This window comes from Nematolebias whitei, chromosome 19 (assembly GCF_014905685.2).
Source record: "Nematolebias whitei isolate Nwh7 chromosome 19, NemWhi1, whole genome shotgun sequence".
Taxonomy (NCBI): domain Eukaryota; kingdom Metazoa; phylum Chordata; class Actinopteri; order Cyprinodontiformes; family Rivulidae; genus Nematolebias; species Nematolebias whitei.
Window position 1 is genome coordinate 33,997,866 of NC_056516.1, and position 15,737 is coordinate 34,013,602.

Consider the following 15,737-nt stretch of genomic DNA (forward strand, 5'->3'; position numbering starts at 1 on the left):
TGTATGTATGTATGTATGTATGTATGTATGTATGTATGTATGTATGTATACTTGTTTAGTGAAGTATTTTAAAAGTAACTTTAGGGACTTTTAGGCCACATTCATGAAAACAGGGGTTTTGCAAACCTTAAGGAATGAATGCAAAATAAATCACAGCGCTGTGCATTTTTTTTATTTTTGTTCTGCAACCCAGCAACTGTAAAGGTCTCATGAATACAAGCACCTCCTGATTATGATCTAATTTTTGGTTACTGGCCACAACATCAGGTAAACACGGCCTCCAGAATCCATCACGGGACAAACTGAACTGGCATTTGACTACTGGCAGTTTCCCATCACAACAGGAAGCCTTCAATTACTGAAACACTTGGACACAGTCACTTTCATTTTCCACCCACTGAGTCATTAACCTTGAATTTTTGGTCAACCCTTTGAGCACTGAAGTGGAATTAAATTGAATTTCCAAGCACCAGGTGAGAAAAATGGATCTGAAAGGAAACATCCACACACCTGAAATCAGTTCAAGTGATTTTTTTTTCTTTTCTTTTTTGTGACTGAAAGTAAAACACTAAGAGTCTGACTGATGATATGTCTTTTTTCACTTCCAAAAATATATTTAAAAAATAATATAAGGAAATGACTTCAGTTCAGCACAGCTGTTAGGGTTGTTGCCTTTCAGTGAGAATGTGGCTTCAGTCCCTTTCTGTATGGAGTTTGCATGTTCTCCGTGTGCATATGTGGGTTTTTTCTGGGTATTTCTGTTTCCTCCCACAAACAAACAAACAAAACAAACAAAAAAAAACATGCATATTTAGTTAAATGGTAAGTCTGAATTGTCAATATGTGTGGGTGATTGTCTCTTTTGTCACGATGTGGCACTGTGATGGACTTGTGGATGCCTTTCACATGGTGAGGCACCAGATCCTTGTGACTCAGGAAGGTAAAGCTGGTAAAGAAAATGGAAGGATGATTAAAGTGTTATTAAATAAATAAAATATATTAGAGTGTTGACTCTGTCTGCAAGAAAACCCTTAAAGAACCCTAAAAATGGACTGAATCCTAAAAATTCAAATAAAACATGATTTTTTTTTCTGTTTTCTTCAAAAAAAAAAAATTCAAAATATTTTCATAGTCGCATGACCTTAGGGCAACATACTGTATAAAATTACTGCATTTATACTTTGAACTTTTTAACACCCTGTCACTGAATTTCCGCTTACAGTGATAGTCTGTCTTTTTTCCCATTATATCATTTCTGAAGGTCAACTTGCAGCTTTGACTTTTTTTTTTTGTACTGGAACTCCACTTTCCTGACATAAAAGAAATGACATAAAGGAAATGTATGCCCCATTGTGTCTGTGTATGCATGTGTCAGATGTAACTGCGTGAGTCAGCAGCCCTCAGCCGTTATTAAGGGAGGAGTGAAAGGTGAGCCATTACAAACCATCAGGCGACCTGGTTTCCATGGCAGCATGTATGTGAGTGCCTGACAGTCTTTCTAAAGATCTGAAAGTCAAAAGAGACAGGATTTATTTATTTATTTCTAACTTTGGGCCTTTAGGTCAAGTAACGAACAGACAAAAATAGTCTTTAGCGATGGTCCGACGTTAAATCTTTGCTTTTACAAATGTTAATCGTCTTTCTCAGGATGACGTAAGGATGGGAAGTGAGAGGTCTGGATTGGGGAGCTGCAGAAAAAGCTCTGCTGTGAATAACGGAGGGGAGTCACTGATTCTCTTTGATTCAGCTCTGGTGGAAGTTGGTTTGCGCTTACAAATAATCCAACCCGGGACAGAAAGTAAATGAGGTGGGAGGAAGAAATAGATGTTTGCAGATATAGCAAGGGAGTGGCCTCGGGGGGGTTGTAAATACACAAACGAAGCAAAGAGATTGTCTGAGAGGAATTAAAATGCAAAACACGCCACAGTGTCTTCAGAAAGTGAATGTAAGACGAGAAAGAGATAAAAGGTTAGGTAAATACACCAGAGGCAAAACAAAGTAGCTTTATAGAATGTGGGCTAAGGTATTGAGGATTATATGAGTAAGTTTATCAGAAAAAACTGTCAAAGTCAAGTACAACAGAAGCAGATTACTACGGAGAATATGACTGAGTTTATGTTTGAGTTCTTAAAGACTGAAACGCTTCAGGACATAACAGACATTGCCACATAAAACTATTTTGAAGCAGGTATGACAACACCTGACAATGATTTGGTACTTTATTAACAAGTAAAATACCTCCCGTTCCAACCAAATAGCTCTGAACAATCAGGACATGGACGGAAAGCACCCAATATTGTCTCTAGGACCAGAACTTTATAAGTAAGCAGTATGCAAAGATTATTTGAGTTTAAACATTTTGAAGCCTTTGTCTCACTGATGTTGAGGATTTGAATCACATTGTGTTTTCAAAAAGTTAAGGGTCCGAGTACCACACATGTCGCAATGCTGTACAAGTAGCATCAGTCCATTATGTCTAATAAAGTGCAAAAAAAACCCAAAAAGTCATTTTGCCGTATAAGTCACGTCTAATGTGTCACTGCTGATGCGTCGCGTTTGTCATGTGTCACCGTTGACCACCCAGAAAGGTGGACCGGTGTTGTGCCAAAAATTGATGGGCTGCCAAATGGCAGCTATGGGAGCGTGCGCGGGAGGACTTTAACAAGAATTTAACAAGATTAACACTTAAAAACAAATATTTGTTTGCTCGACATTATAGCAAAGGTGTGTTTCAGTTGAAGGTTTCCTTAATTAATACACTTTAATGGTTAAATCAGCTTCATTTCATAAATTGATTTGCGGCTGTGGGAGTGCACAGAGGGAGGACTCGCTGTGCAATTTGTCAAAATTTAGCAAGATAACCGACTAAAAATAATTATTTGTTTGATATTATTGCAAAGGTGTGTCTCAGTTGAACTTTTCCCTAATATATTTTTTTCATTTAGCCTGTATTTATACAGGTAGCCTCATTGAGCCACGAGAACTCATTTTCATGAGAGACCTGTTTAAATGCACTTTAATGCACTTTAATGGTCAAATTTTGCCACGCCGCCCAGGCAAATTGCAGCTGATTTGATGTTTGCTCAAAGAGTTCCGGAGCGAGATGAAGGTGGCTTAATATGGTAAGCCAAGTATCTCATTAATAGCCACTTTAACCAAATTTTTCGGCCTATAAATTGCGGCATTTTGCATAACTTGCATAACTTTCATGCCCTGCGACTTATACGACAAAGCAACGTATTTATGGATTTTTTCCCAAATTTATAAATTCAAAAAGAACTGGACTTTATTTGTAACAGAAGATGTTTCGCTCCTCATCCGAGGAGCTTTCTCAATTCAAAGAGCAGAGAGTGAGAGATTCAGGTTATAAGGCTGAGTGAGATAAGAGACACACACATATGTAGATTAGCAGTTCACACCTAAACACCTAAACAGTAGGTCTTTGTTCCTCTAATTCAAAATTTAAATTTAAATAAATTTATAAAGCAATTTTTGGCTGAGATATGACCATTTTCATTCATTCTGACACTGGAAATATTGAACAAAACCATTTTCAGCCACTAGTTGGCCCTTAAGTAATATGGCATGCCGTTGTGTCATGTAACAGATAAAAATGGCTATTATTGACATAATCGGCTTGCAATAGTCTGCCACCTTTGTCCAGCTCACCTTGAGCAACCGTCAAATCAGCTTCATTTTGCTGCGCCGCCCAGGCAAAATTAAACTAATTTGACCATTGAAGTGCATTCATTAAGTAACAGTTCCACTGAGACACACCTTTACTATAATGTCGAGCAAACAAATAATTGTATTAGGTGCTTATCTTGTTGAATTTTGAAGAAATGTGCAGCATTCTTTCTTCCTGATTTCCTCCCTCTGCACGCTCCCACAGCCGCCATTTAGCAGCCAATCAATTTTTGGCACAACATTTTCGGGTTGTCAGCTGTTACGTGTTACAAACGCGGCGCGTCAGCGGTGACGCATAATAGATGCGACTTATACGACGTATACGATGAAGCAACGTATTTATGGATTTTTCCACTTTAATAGACATATTTCGACTGATGTGACATTTACGGCGGAAAACAGTGTACTTATTAATGAGATGCTTGGCTTGCCATATTGGTCGAGGGCCCTCTAGGGGCTGAAAATGGTAGTGTTCAAATATTTTCCATGTCAGAATGAATGAAATCAGCAGATCTCAGCCAAAAATTAGGTTATACATATGGGGGGTATATTAGTCGCTTTGGTGTGTAAGTGGCAGGACTTTTATGCAAAAAGGTGCGACTTATACAGCAAATATTACGGTAATCACCTTAGAGTATCTAGTGTTTTATGGACAAGCTGCTAAAGGTTGTTCTTCAAACTCATTATGTAAGTGGTAAATATCAAAGACTTCTTGTAATTTGGCATATGTGGGCACGTGTTTTTGACCTTCTCCTTAAATATACAGTACAAGTTTTTGTGTCTCAGATTTATCAAATTATAAATGAGAATAAAATGTTTGGTCTCAAACTATTATATTCTGGCAGAAGAAGGTTAAAAACTTTAGAATTTTGCTCTTTCCACAGCCCACAAACACAAGGGATTTGAACTGTTGTCACAATACTCACCCATCCGGACAGCAGAAAGGGTGTTGGCCTGGCTGAAGGAGCGTGGTGCCATAGTCAGCAGCAGGACGACGACATAAATTGACAGCAGCAGTGCTGGCAGAGCCGGCATCTTCCACTGCTCCTCATGGAGAATGGTCTGCTGGCTGCCTGTACCGCCACCTTTAGAACAGACAAGAAAGCCCCTATTAATGGAACATAAATCATGTTTTGTTTGGAGCAAAGGCATCACACATTTTATGTACCAGATAGCTCGTTATAAATGTGGCTTGAAAAAATTATTGTTTGGAAATTATGCCAAGAACTTGACACAACCATGTGTCCAAAAAAAATTTAAAAAAATGGAACAAGATGCAAAGTGAAAAAGAAATAATAATTCCCTAAAGGAATGTATATTGCATACTGCCTTGCATACTAAAGATCTCTCTGCTAGCTCTCAAATGGTGTTGCAGAAGACTCTCGGCAACGACCAGATTAAATTAAAATTTTCTGTGTTATAGACTTTTATGTTTAATATGGTTGATTAGGCGTGGCATCTATGTTGAATTGTGTTACCACCTAAAGGTTGATCAGCTGCAGATGTGTATGCAATGATTACTTTATGAACGTTTTATTAAAAACACTAATGGTTCATGCGACAATATGCTGTTGATACAAAAACTCATGCGCACACAGATATGAGCAAAAACACGATTGCTGCGACTTTGTTTTTAAGCAATGAGTGCAAGTCTTTGCCACACAACTAATGGATTTGTTACATTAACATATTTTAGAAAAGAAAAACATATTAAGCATATATTATACTGAAAGTTAAATACATAGGAGACAAATTTACAAGTAACAAGGCCATAAAAATTATTGCATCCCATGATGCTTTCTTAAAACAACAGTTTTCTTGGTTTTAATTTAACTAAAGTGATGAATGAGGGGATTGCCAGTACTTTCCGTTGACTAACCACATGTTGCAGCATCCCAAGTACAGGACGATAATAAACAGAAAATTCAAGCCTACGGAGGACATGCAGTTCTTGCTAAATTTATTTTATTTTTGTGCAGACTATTCTTAAGCAGATCAAGCCTTCAAACACTCCCATTTGCACTAAAAAAAATAAAATAATTGTATTTATTTTTTTATTGAGAAGCCTACTACTACCTGCTACTGGTTTTTGGAGAGGTCCCAAACAAATTCTAACCTCATCTATACCAACAGTCACAATGTGAAGAAACTCAAGACTGATAGAAAATAAGACCATAATGGATAAAACAGAAGTACATCAATGCAAAATTAGGAGGAAAATCATTTTAAGACGACACCGGAAGTGTAAAAAAAAAAAAAAAAAAGTTAAAAAATATGCACAGAAATGAAAAATCTAAATGTTACTGTATGTAAAAGATGGAAACTGGGACAAACAGATTTGATGCTGAGCAGACACAGGAAATTAGAAATGGCTGCAGGTAAAAAAAAACAAATAATGACAACAGTTAATTAGGGTCTTTCCTGTAGGAAATGCTATCATGTCAGCAGGCAAACAGAGCCGGTGGGTCCCCGCTGATACGAACCACCACCACAGTTCACTGCAGCAGCTCCTAATCACAGCCATGGCTCTATTAGCTGCTTTCAGTCCAATCTCATTTTACATTGGAGACATTTAGCTGACACACATTCACAGCGATTAACATGAAGTGCAAAACATTAGGCTTTAAAGCCTCACTTCATCAACTTCATAAGAGAAGATGGTATGGGTCATAGCAGACGCAATAAGGGCAGAACATATTCTTAAGGACATGAGAATTAATAATGTGGACGGGGAGCAGAATGAACAAGATGGATCTGAAATATGTAATATAGGCAGTACCCACTAACAAAGCACTGTGGGAGTTTTAGAAATATCTTCAGATGAGTTTTTAAATGCAGAACTGTCAAATAGCTTAATAATCTTGAATTGATTTTAATACTTCATATCTAAATGTCAAATATTATTTCAGTATAGTATCCTGTATGGAACATGGTTAACTAGTTACACAAGTATGGCATCACATTACCTTCTGCCATCATACTGAACCGTCGTTCTGTCTTTAAAGAGCAGAGGATATTTAAAGTCTGGCATGCATTTATTCAAATAAACAAATTATTTATTGTGTAAGAGCTGAGTCAGTATACAAACTATTGTTTTCTTGTTTATATCTAACCGTTCAGGCATAAACAACCTCAACTCGTTCATGAGATGGGTGCTTTGATCTTTGGTATTTGGAACTTCCATCCATCCATCCATCCATCCATCCATCCATCCATCCATCCATCCATCCATCCATCCATCCATCCTCTTCTGCTTCTTCTGAAGTCAGGTTGCGGGGGCAGCAGCTTGACCAGAGAGGTCCAGACATCTCTTTCCACAGAGTCAGAGAGATTTATTTGTCATTCGCATCTCATGCGGTACATGTGGTGGAACGAGATTAGCCACCTCTTCCAGTTCTTCTGGGACCCCAATGTGTTCCCAGGCCAATTGAGAGACAACGTCTCTCCAGCATGTCCTGGGTCTTCCCCGGGGTCTCATCCCAGTCAGACATGCCCGAAGCACCTCCTTAAGGAGGTGCCCAGGAAGCATCCTTACCAGATGCCCGAACCACCTCAGCTGACTCCTCTTGATGTGGAGGAGCAGCGGTTCTTCTCCGAGTCTCTCCAGGATAACTGAACTTCTCACCCTATCTCTAAGGGAGAGTCCAGCTACCCTGTGGAAGAAACTCATTTCAACCGCCTGTATCCACGATCTCATTCTTCCAGTAATTACCCAGAGTTCATGGCCATAGGTGAGGGTAGGAACATAGACTGACTGGTAAACAGCTTTGCCTTACAGCTCAGCTCCCTCTTCACCACAATGAACCGCTACAGAGTCCACAATACTGCAGACGCAGCACCAATCCATCTGTCAATGTCACGCTCCGTTCTTCCCTCACTCGTGAACAAAACCGTGAGATACTTGAACTCCTCCACTTGAGGCAGAACCTCACCCTCAACCCGAAGAGAGCAGTCCACCCTTTTCTGACTGAGGACCATGGCCTCAGATTTGGAGGTGCTGATCCTCATCCCAGCCGCTTCACACTCGGCTGCAAACCGCACCATTGAGAGCTGAAGATCACGGCACAATGATGCCACAGGACCACATCATCTGCAAAGAGCAGAGATGGAGTCCTGAGACCACCGAACTGGAATCCCTCCTCCCCCTGGCTGCATAAAGAAATTCTGTCCATAAACGTTATGAACAGAATCGGTGACAACAGGCAGCCCTGGTGGAGTCCAACTTCCACCTTGAAGGAGTCCGACTTACAACTGGCCATGCAAACCGAACTCTCGCACTGCTTCTATATGGACCAAACAGCCCGTAGCAACGGGCCCCCAATCCCGTACTCACAGAGTACTCACTTTCATACAATTTAGAATATTTAACTTTCCTTTTGTTAACATTCAAATTTATGTGGATTTTTAATTTTATTTAAATTTAGCGTAGAGCTTTCCATTTCATTAATTTTAGGCTTTAGCAACTACTTTCCTAATTAAAAAAAAAAAAAAATCAACAAATAAACAATCTTGACAGAAAATACTCCAAGCACTTGTGCAAATATTGATTTGTTGGCAGGACTCAAAATGTGATATTTCAAGTCCGACCTTGTGTAAGACTCACTTTTGAAAGAATTTGAGATAATTATTGGAAAACAAACTACTAGCATACATTTTCTTGGTTGTTGGTTACATTTATTTATTTTTGTTGCCAAAGTGATGGCAGAGTTATGTTTTTGCATGTCAGTGTGTTGAATTGCTTGTACAAACAGTCAAATACACATATTCTGAATCACCGAATAGCTTTAATGAACCTTTCAGAAAGTAATCATTAAATAAACATCTATGACTATTTAACTTTTGGAGTCCGTGAGATTCAAGATGGCTACCAAAGCAAATCACTTTTAGCAAACACAAAAATGCTGTAACAGCCAGTTTAGCAGTTATTGAGCTCAAATTGTATGTATTGTATTGCAGCATCTGTCAGGTGCTGCTAAGAATACACGATGGATTTGTGCTTGTGTGATGTCACTCTTTATTACTGAACACACCTTTCTTCTCCTCGTCAGGAAGTGCTTTCCCTTTAAACAAACTGGGAACAACCTGAGACTCATGGTATCAGTTTTACAGCCATCAACAGAGACTTCAGCACAGATTTCAACTCGAACCTGAACAGGACAAACAGAACTGTATTTTTCAGACTATAAGACGCACCAGATTATAAGGCTCACTGTTGATTTATGAGAAAATTAAAGGATTTTAAATGTGCCTTATAGTCAGGAAAAACATGGTATTTCCACACTCCAACCATTGTAACAAAACATTTTAATAATCACACAAATACTACAACATTACCCAGCATCCCTTGCAGCCTGACCAGTTCCTCTGGCATGCTACAGAATTTAACAGCGGCGACTGATCCACATCTTATATTCCGAGTGCTAAGAGTGAGATCTGCAAATGTTTAAATGTTTGTCATTAACTATTGAAGTCAATGCTTTCATTCTGTTAGCACAATATCTCGTGAACGATTGAACAGATTTCATTGAAGAATTTGAAAAAGTTCTAAAATTGATTACCGTTGGAACTCAGTTCCATTCAGGATGGCTGCTACAGCCAAGTGACCTTATCAAACAAACAAAACAAAAACAAAAAAATACTATAGCTCAACAGGTTTTTTTGTTTAATTATTATGTTGTTTTTTTTTTACAAGAAAAAAGCTCACTATTGTCTCAAACACATTCTGTGATTTCAATACATCGCAATGTATTAACAATACATGCATTTTCAAAACATGCTTAAACCTTTGACAGTACCTTTTGGAGTAAAGGCTCTGTTAGCAAAACATTTCATCATCCAATGAACACATTTTTTTAATGATAGGAGTTTCAGATTATAAAGTCTGACTATCCATCTGAAACGGTTTACATTCTGGAGTCAGACAAATTCAAGATGGTTGCCACAGCTAAAGGACGTTAGCCTGCACACACGTGGCTTCACCTCAGTGTTTTTTTTTCAGATACTGAGCTCAATTATTTTTCTTTGGTAGTAGCTGAGAGTCATTCAGAGTACAAACTCCCAGTGTTAACAGATCATGCAGGATCACACAACATATCACACGAGATTGCACATAGTGTCCAACCAGATGACTATAACTTTGTCAGTTCTCAACATAATGATTTCTTAGTCTAAAGCTCCTCCTGAAAGGTCTGCTGATCCACATTCCCTCAAGGAATGCTTGGCTTTAATTGGGAACAGGCATCTGCCTGATAAATTAACTTCACTTCATCCATCCCATCAAGCTAACAGCCATTTGCTCTCGAACTGCTTTTGTCATCCATGCTAGAAAACCTGCTGCCATAAATGATCACCTCTACTTATTTTTAGATGAAAAATATTTTGTATATTTTAAATTACAATGTGGAGCGCTGTCTCTCCTTTTGTACGACACGTACGAATTTAGACTCTGCTTCATGCACAAGCACAATACGCATATTCTGCATGTTATTTGATGAATAAGCAAGAAAAGCTTGTCTGTGCAGTTCCCTATTAATTCCACACATGCTGAGATTCCTGCTGTCAAATATGTGCACTTCTTCCCATGTAAGAAGACAGCCACTGGTCCTTCTTTCAAGTTAATTATAGAACTAATCAAAGGGTTGCAAATTAAAGACAGACACATCAGTATACTATTAGACCACTCCAGGCACTTTAAAAATGTGATGAAGTTCAATTAATAATAATAATAAAAACTCCGATAAGACCCCGGGAGGTTAACGCTGATTTGACCACTTCACTGACAAACAACAGTCGTCCTGCTTTGGCTCTTCCAGCTCACCAGGCATCAAACATCTCAGACAAAGAGCGGCTTTAGAGATTAAACCCAGCAGGACTAAAGCATCTCCAGAATTTTAAACTGAACCAAAGTATATCCTATCAACACATACACACCAAAAGACAGATTAGAAAACATATTCTTTGAATTTGAAAATCAAATCCTCACTCCGTCCTGACGGCTGCTCATCATCCCAGAAATGCCTTAAAGGTTAAACTGCAAATATGACTTCCCTGATGCGTGGTCAACTCCCTGTTTGCTCATTGATCAGATAAAATAAAGTGGAATTATACAAAAAAATAATAATTTGGAGTTTTATTTAAATATGTTTCCCTTAAATATAGTAAAGTTTCTGAAATATATTAAAATGAAAATTTAACAGCAAATGGTCGCTGATCACATCAAACACCAATCAACACATAGTAACTTTCTGAAGAGGGAAATACATGTAATTTATGCTTGTTCCTGATGTTCAAGTAACATGTTTATTTTTCTGTGTGAATTTGTTTGTACCGTTAAAAACATATAGACCATGATCAGCAATCTGCGTCTCGTCGGTCCCTCTGCAGTGGCTCTTTCAAGCTTTGACCTAATCTAACATAAAACTTAATTTTATTGGTTATTATACAAACGACAAAAACATTCGCATCAACAGTTTTCTTATTTCAGTTTTTGGTCATTTATTTTGCAAATATGTTAATACTAGAACTAATACAAGAAGTACTCACTTTAACTTTATGATTCATTTCTATAATTAATTGATTCTACAATAAAAACAAAATCATAGGTCTGTTCATAGTTTTATTTTTTAAATAATTGGTAAAAAAAAAAACATTTTTTTTCTAACAAGAATCATTTTTTTCTTTTGTTTAAAATTGTAAAATATATAAAATGTTAAAAACCATTCGATATTTTAGCTTTATAATATGTGACCCCAATAGGCCACAAAAAAGCCCTCCAACAAACCTAAAACGGCCCATGGGCCACCACTTGATAATCACAGTTGTTGTGTGAACAAAGGTACAAAAATGTCTCTCTCAGTCATAAAGTTGCAGACTCCTGCTCTAAACCAATAGATGGTTCTGAATAAATTTTGTCCATCTTGTAATCAACTGATATGAAATTCGCATATTATTTCAGATCCAATTCGAGTTTAATAGAAAAAAAAAAAGGCTTCCACCCAAAAGAGGAAATATAAACAGTCAGAATTAAGCCCCTTGTCTGTTTGGTAATGGCCCTTAATGCTCACCTAAATATAGGATATAGCTTTCTTCCCCCAAGGGGATAAGACGATTTTGTTTTGCAGCAATGGCATCATGAAGCGCAGTGTTGCTGACTCAAGACATTATAATGACATGATAATCCTCCCATTTAGTCGTGACACACGACACATTTACTGCCTCTGAAAATAGCAGGAAGGCAGGAAGAGGTTTGACTTCAGCTTACAGAGTAGGTGCTCCACATGACAGGCAACAAGCAAACGCAACATGCAGAACAGGAGTGGAAGGCAAAAAGGATTCTTCACGGCTACAACCAACTTGTGTGACTTTGATTATTATTTCAGTTACAGTAATGTAAAAAAAAAAAAACGTTAATTTTTGCCATTTCTAAAGGGTAAAACAAACAAACAAACAAAAAACAAGGACGATCAAGAACAAATACTTTCTTCAAGGATCTTTTTGTTATAAAACTACAATAAATGTCTCCATTTTGTCACCATGCACAATTCTTTAAAGTTTGTCTTCACCTCTTAATCAAAGTAGAAACAGTCATGAGTAGTAATAAAATACATCATGCACATTTATGAATTTTTAAAATTTGATTTAGCTCGATTACTTAAAGATTACCAACCGGCCAGAGGCCTATCTCGTTGACATTTACATGTCCTCCCTGTTCAAGTATGGCTTTCTATGGGTTCTCTGGTTTCCTTCCACAGAACAAAAACATGCATGTTTGTGTTATTTGTCTCTGCGTCCCTATGATGGACTTGCAACCTGTTCAGGGCGTCCACCACTTCTTGCACCGTGAATGCTGGAGATAGATACCAGCTCCTCATGACCCGGAAAGAAAAAGCAGGTGACAGAAAACGGTTGAATGACGGATTGCTTGAATTGCTTTGACCGGCGTAATATCACTAAAATTAGAAATATTTCATAAAACAAAAAAATAAAAATGATGCAGATAAACTGGTTCATGTATTTGTCACATCTAGACTGGACTGTTGTGATAGTTTATTATCTGAGTGTCCAAATACTTCTTTAAAACGTCTTCAGTTGATCCAAAATGCTGCTGCCAGAGTCTTAACTGGAGTTAGTGGGAGAGATCATACCTCTCCAGTTTTAGCTTCTCTCCACGGGCTCCTTGTCAAAATCAGAATATAATTCACAACCTTACTTCTAACCTACAAAGCTCTCAACAACCTAGCTCCATCTTATATTAGAGATCTTATTTTTCCATATTTTCCTAATAGACCACTTTTCTCTCAGACTGCAGGTTTACTTGTGGTTCCTAGAGTTTCCAAAAGCAGAATGGACGAATGATCTTTCAGTTCTCAGGCTCCTCTCTTGTGGAGCCAACTTCCAGTTTCTGTCCGTGAGGCTGACACATTGTCCAGTTTTAAGACTTTCCTTTTTAAGAAATCCTATAGTTAGTCGGCTTGGTTTCTTGACCTATTTCTTATCCTATGCTGCTATGACCTTAAACTACTAGAGAACAAAATGAACTCATTTCATCAAATGAACAGTTACAGATTCATACAAATGAATAGTTTCTATTTGTAACTATTCTATCTTGTGATCTGTCTTTTTTTCTCTTGGCCTCCACCCTGGACCTGCCATTGTGTGTCCGTTCCTCCTTCCTGTTCCTCTCAAACCCAGCCGGTCGAAGCAGATGGCCGCTTGTCCTGAGCCTGGTTCTGCTAAAAGGTTTCTTCCTCATGAGGGAGGTTTTCCTTTTCCACTGTTGCCTCTGTGCTTGCTTAGGATGGGAGACTGCGATGAAGTGAAAACTCAAAGCAATCTGTTGGCTCCTTAGAAAAATAACGTAATTAACTGACTTTTTATGTATGTGGATGCTTCTGTTAAATTATCTTATATATTTTATATATGTGATGGACTTGCGACCTGTCCAGGGTATACCCCATCCCTCACACAGCGATTGTTGGACATGGGCACCAGCGACCCCCGTGACCCAAAACGGAAGAAGCAGGTAAAAGATAATGGATGGATGTTTCTGGTCAGTGTCCTGATATGACTTCTGTTGTGATTTGGCACTATATAAACAGACTGAATTTAATTATATTGAATTGTGTGTATTATTGTAACATTGTTGTTTACGACAAAATACACCAATTCAAATCAAGAATACCACAGTGTTTCTGAAATGACGTCAAACAACAACTTGCCCTGTGTTACAACTTATCTCACTACCCTCCTACTGTAGGATATTTGTGTGATGCATTTTTTTATTTACTATATTTTTGTCAAACAAATTAGAAAATTACAAAATCCAATTTAGTTGCAATACCAACTGTAACTACACAATATGTAAGAGGTAAAGTAAGGCATGCTTTTTTTGTGGAGTTGAGATATTCAGTGGCATTATAAATAGGATTTCTGCTGTTTGGAGAGACAGTGAGCTGTTTTCCTCACAGTGTGTAGAACCACATTCAATCCATGTTTATGAATAATAAATGTTTCTCAGATTATCCAGCTAAACTCAAGGACGGCAGCCAAAACCCAATACTTTACTTGTATTTGCATGGATTTACATTAACTTATGCTCATTCGCTCCATTGATAAATGAAAGATAGATTACAAAAGACGTGAGCTTTAATTTAGTTTTGGAGCTCTGTATTGAAACATTTCTTCCAAAACATTTTCACCTATTTGATGCTTTAACTAGTGCTCGAGGAGCAGTTAAATCCATATATTCCTTCTGCCGTCTCATCAAATCCCCATCATTTTATTCTCATCAGTGCCCTCAGAGACCCTTGGTGTTTTCGGAAAAGACCCCCTCATGCCACATTAGCAAGGTTTCATTATACAATGACAGTGATCAGTCAGAACAGATTTGTATTGATTTGCTTTGACCCTTCCCTCTAGGATGACAAGTGGGACCAAACAATGCCAACAAAATGTCACATGTCCCATAACAGCTGTCAGAATGTTTTGTCGTTAGCGTTGATGCTTCAGGTTGTTCGTTTGATTTGTCAGTCATTACGCTGCTCTTGGTTTATTTTCATCGATTTGTTCTTTCAAAGAAAGGCTAGATTTAGGGCTGATCTGTGACTTGTTTTTAAAATTCTTGTGTATGTGAGTCTCGTTGGACAATAGTTTAGAAGAAGAAAAGGAAAGAAAAAAAAAACATGGAAAGAAAAAGAAAAGGAGGAAAATCAATAGGTTAAAAAACTAGCAATATATACTGTATATCCCTTTTCCGAACATAAAACAGTCTGAAGCTCATCACTTGGTGGCAGAAGTAACAGAAAAAGGGAATCTGTCTTAGTGGTGTTGTCTCTGACAAACGTATCGACAAACCAGAGTTTCATGGCGCATTAATCAACAGATAATATAGACACAACGGTGGGAGGTTTTTGTTAAAGAAGACACAAACAGAAAAAAAAAACAGGTGGGCAAGGTGACATTAAACTAAAAGCTTGACAGAATTTACAGATATTTTGTGTTATTACTCAAGCAGGAAGCAGCAAGTGCTTGAAAGATGTTGGTTAAAGAAGCTACATTGGGCTGAACATTAAGAAAGTACCATTTAAACCAAATAATAGTGTCTTTGCATGGGTAAAATGTAGTCTGTTTAGATGACAAATGCAGATTTTTCTAACATACTGATCAAAAGGCAAAGACCTCAGATCACAACTTTCAGCTAAATCTTTGGTATTAACTTTCAGCATAACATGTGTTTTAGCTGCACTTGGTACAGACAGTAAAGTTGTACTTTAGGTGACTATTCCCTAAGCGAAACTATATTCCACTTCTGATTTATTTATTTACTTTGTATTAGTTTTTTTAAGAATGCATTCCTATGATATCCAACATTTTACAATCAGGTCATCTGTCCAGATGACCTGATTGTAAAATGTTGGATTTTATACCTGGATTATTGAGCATTGACTTTGTTGAATCCTATGATAATTTGCCATTGAACAAACAGTTACTAACCACATGAACTCTTTGGCATCCCGTCAACCTGTACCATCCACCTCTCCTGCCTCTCTGTT

The 15,737-nt window shown here is 37.8% G+C and overlaps 1 protein-coding gene across 1 annotated transcript in view; it reads right to left on the reverse strand.

The window, feature by feature from the left end:
- The window catches only part of LOC119425511 (glutamate receptor ionotropic, kainate 5), a 116,110-nt gene extending 111,367 nt beyond the window's left edge, over positions 1 to 4,743 (reverse strand). Inside the window, exon 1 of the mRNA XM_037693040.1 lies at positions 4,614 to 4,743. Coding sequence (XP_037548968.1) covers positions 4,614 to 4,722 — 109 coding nt within the window. The 5' untranslated portion in view covers positions 4,723 to 4,743. The remainder of the gene's footprint in view (positions 1 to 4,613) is intronic.
- Positions 4,744 to 15,737: the final 10,994 nt, after the last annotated feature.